Below are 3,015 nucleotides of genomic sequence, written 5' to 3' on the forward strand. Positions count from 1 at the left end.
CCGTGCCCCGGTCCCGGCGCCTGGACCCGCGGCGGCCCGCCTCCCCGCCCCCCGCGCCCCGCCCCCAGGGAGCGCCCTCCGCCGCCGCCGGCGTCTCCGCGTCGCGGCAGCTCGCGCGTCGCAAAGCGTCCTGGGAGCGCCGCGCCGGAAGGACGCGCGCGCTCGGCGGCGGCGAGGTTATAAAGGGGCCGGAGCCGGCGGCGGGCGGAAGTGGGCGGATCGGCGGCTCCGGCGCTGTTGTTTGGAGCCGGGACCTGCCGAGGGGCGTTCTCCCGAGGGCGGCCGGCGCAGGCCGCAGTGACAGGGCCGCTCGCCCGGCGCCGCGTCCGCTCACGGCCTCCGCGACCTGCAGGCCCAACATGGCGCAGGAGGTGTCGGAGTACCTGAGCCAGAACCCGCGGGCGGCCGCCTGGGTGGAGGCGCTGCGCGGCGACGGCGAGACGGACAAACACTGGCGCCACCGCCGGGAGTTCCTGCTCCGCAATGCCGGGGACCTGGCCCCCGCGGCCGGCGCGGCGCCCGCCACCCCCACGACCGCGGAGGAAGCTGCCGACGCCGAGAGCGGCCCCCGCCGTCGGCAGCTGCAGCAGCTCGTCTCCTTCTCCATGGCCTGGGCCAACCACGTCTTCCTCGGGTGCCGGTGAGTGGGGGCGCGCCCCCGAGCCGCTCTCCGGGTTTTGTCTGCAGCCTCGGGGCTGCGGGGCGGGGGAGTTGGGGAGCGCGGGAATGGCGGGGCTGCCTGCCCTCTAGGGTGGGAAGGGCGAACCTGCCGGAAGCCGACCTGCTGAGCCGTCTGTGGGTGCCCCCTTGGGTGGGGGGCGGGGGCTGCTGGCGGAGTGGTTGGCGGACAGGCCTCTCCTTGACTGGCCCTGAGTTGAAGGGGGACCCGGAGGGACCCGCTCCCCGGACCCTGGCGCACTCGCTTCTGAGGTTCCGGGAAGTGCCTGGCGGTTGGTGCCCGGTCCCCTTTCTCCATTGCACCCAGGAAGTGCCGTTCCCGTGGCCTGTTGGGCACCCCAGACGGGGCAGCTTAGGGGGAACACCTCCTAACAGTGGCTTTTCCTTCTTTTCCAGGTACCCCCAAAAAGTTATGGATAAAATACTTAGTATGGCCGAAGGCATCAAAGTGATAGATGCTCCAATCCATACCACCCGAGACGAACTGGTTGCCAAGGTGAAGAAAAGAGGGATATCAAGTAGCAATGGTTAGCAGATCATAGATGTGAACATACATAGGAGTCTAGAACATAAGTTTGATGTCATTAGGAATTGTTACTACTTTTTTCAACGATCTGGAATTTACATAACGTTAAAATCAAGTGAAATGTCAAAACTGAATCATGTGTCTGTGTTTTAGGCTCTGAATTTGATAAGATTTCCTTTAACTGCTTTTAGATTTTGAAGTGTCAAATGTCTGTGTTGTTGATTTTTTAATATTAGAAATGAATGGTGCTCTTCGGTGCTGTTTAAGAAATTAATGAAGTTATTCTACATGTTTTGTTTATTTTTAAATTAAGGGACCAGGGAAGGCCGCCTTTTTTTTTTTTTTTTTTTTTTTTTTTTTTTTTTTTTTTTTTTTTTTTTTTTGATTGATTGTAGAGAGAGGAAGGGAGGGAGAGAGAAAGAGGAAAACATCCATCGGTTGCTGATCAGATCACACGCACCCTGACTGGGATTAAACCAGCAGCCTGAGATGTGCCCTGACCGGGAATCAAACCAGCCACCTTTTGATGTCCTGGATGGAGGGCCAACCAACTAAACCACTCTGGCCAAGGCTATTCCACCCGTTCTAAAGAAACTACTGGTTCTGAAATATATTTGCCTTGTGCCTTTATTTTAATGAGTATCTGTCTTCTAAATGTTTAGCTGATGTGTATGAGGTGGACTAGTCACATATCTGTTTTCCTTTTTTTTTTTAGAAGGGGTAGAAGAGCCAACGAAAAAAACGAGTTATAGAAGGAAATAATTCTGCAGTTGAGCAAGATCATGCAAAAATTTCTGCCAAAACAGAACATGCATCAGCTCAGCAGGAAAACAACTCAGTGTGTACGGGGTCATCTGCCAAATCAGAGAGTGGTGGGAACTCCACTCGGAGCTCTGGCACCTCCGATCAGAATAGCTCGACAAGTGATGGCGATCGGTCTGCTTCCAGCCAGAGCAGCATTTCCTCTCAGGTAACAACAGCAGGGTCTGGAAAGGCTTCTGAGCCAGAAGCCCCAGATAAACAGGGTGCAGCGTCGATTGTTTCTTCCTTGTTGAAATCCAGTGTGAATAGTCATGTGACTCAGTCCTCTGATTCCAGTCAACAAAGTGGATCACCTAAAAAGAGTGCTTTGGATGGCTCTTCCGTCTCAGCTTCTCCAAGCATCTCCGAGGTTGAGGTGCCCTTGTTGGGCTCCTCAGGAAGCGCAGAAGTAGAGTTGCCACTGTTGTCTTCTAAACCTAGTTCAGAGACAGCTTCAGGCGGGTTAACTTCCAAAACCAGTTCAGAGGCAAATGTTTCATCGTCGGTTCCGAAAAACAGTTCTTCATCAGGCACATCCTTACTGACTCCCAAGAGCAGCACGTCAGTAACTACATCAATGCTGACTTCCAAAAGCACTTCGCAGGTAGCTGCATCGCTACTAGCTTCTAAGAGCAGCCCACAGACCAGTGGGTCTCTCGTTTCCAAAAGCACTTCCTTAGCAGGTGTGTCCCAACTGGCTTCTAAGAGTAGTTCTCAGACTAGCACATCCCAGTTGCCTTCTAAAAGTACTTCCCAGTCAAGTGAGAGTTCTGTCAGATTCTCTTGTTGCAAGTTAACCAATGAAGATGTGAAACAGAAGCAACCTTTTTTCAATCGACTGTATAAAACAGTAGCGTGGAAGTTGGTAGCTGTTGGTGGCTTTAGTCCCAATGTGAATCACGGAGAGCTCTTAAATGCAGCTATTGAGGCTCTGAAAGCAACACTGGATGTGTTTTTTGTCCCGCTAAAAGAACTGGCAGATCTGCCTCAGAGTAAGAGCTCTCAAGAAA

At 53.9% G+C, this 3,015-nt stretch overlaps 1 protein-coding gene across 2 annotated transcripts; it reads left to right on the forward strand.

Annotated features, from left to right (window-relative positions):
• Positions 1 to 226: 226 nt before the first annotated feature.
• CDKN2AIP (CDKN2A interacting protein) lies at positions 227 to 2,050 on the forward strand. 2 transcript variants are annotated; one of them, XM_070408145.1, is made up of 3 exons: positions 227 to 640; positions 1,075 to 1,205; positions 1,920 to 2,050. In XM_070408145.1, the coding sequence occupies exons 1-3, from the start codon at positions 360 to 362 to the stop codon at positions 1,964 to 1,966; spliced, it is 459 nt and encodes a 152-aa protein (XP_070264246.1). In that variant the 5' UTR covers positions 227 to 359; the 3' UTR covers positions 1,967 to 2,050. The 2 variants fall into 2 exon arrangements, with proteins under 2 accessions (XP_070264246.1, XP_070264247.1); XM_070408146.1 differs by having other exon boundaries at positions 1,075 to 1,174; positions 1,920 to 2,013.
• The last annotated feature ends 965 nt before the right edge of the window (positions 2,051 to 3,015 follow it).

Source organism: Myotis yumanensis, unplaced genomic scaffold (genome assembly GCF_028538775.1).
Source record: "Myotis yumanensis isolate MYYU_CA2020_CCGP unplaced genomic scaffold, mMyoYum1.0.hap1 SCAF_3, whole genome shotgun sequence".
Lineage (NCBI taxonomy): Eukaryota > Metazoa > Chordata > Mammalia > Chiroptera > Vespertilionidae > Myotis > Myotis yumanensis.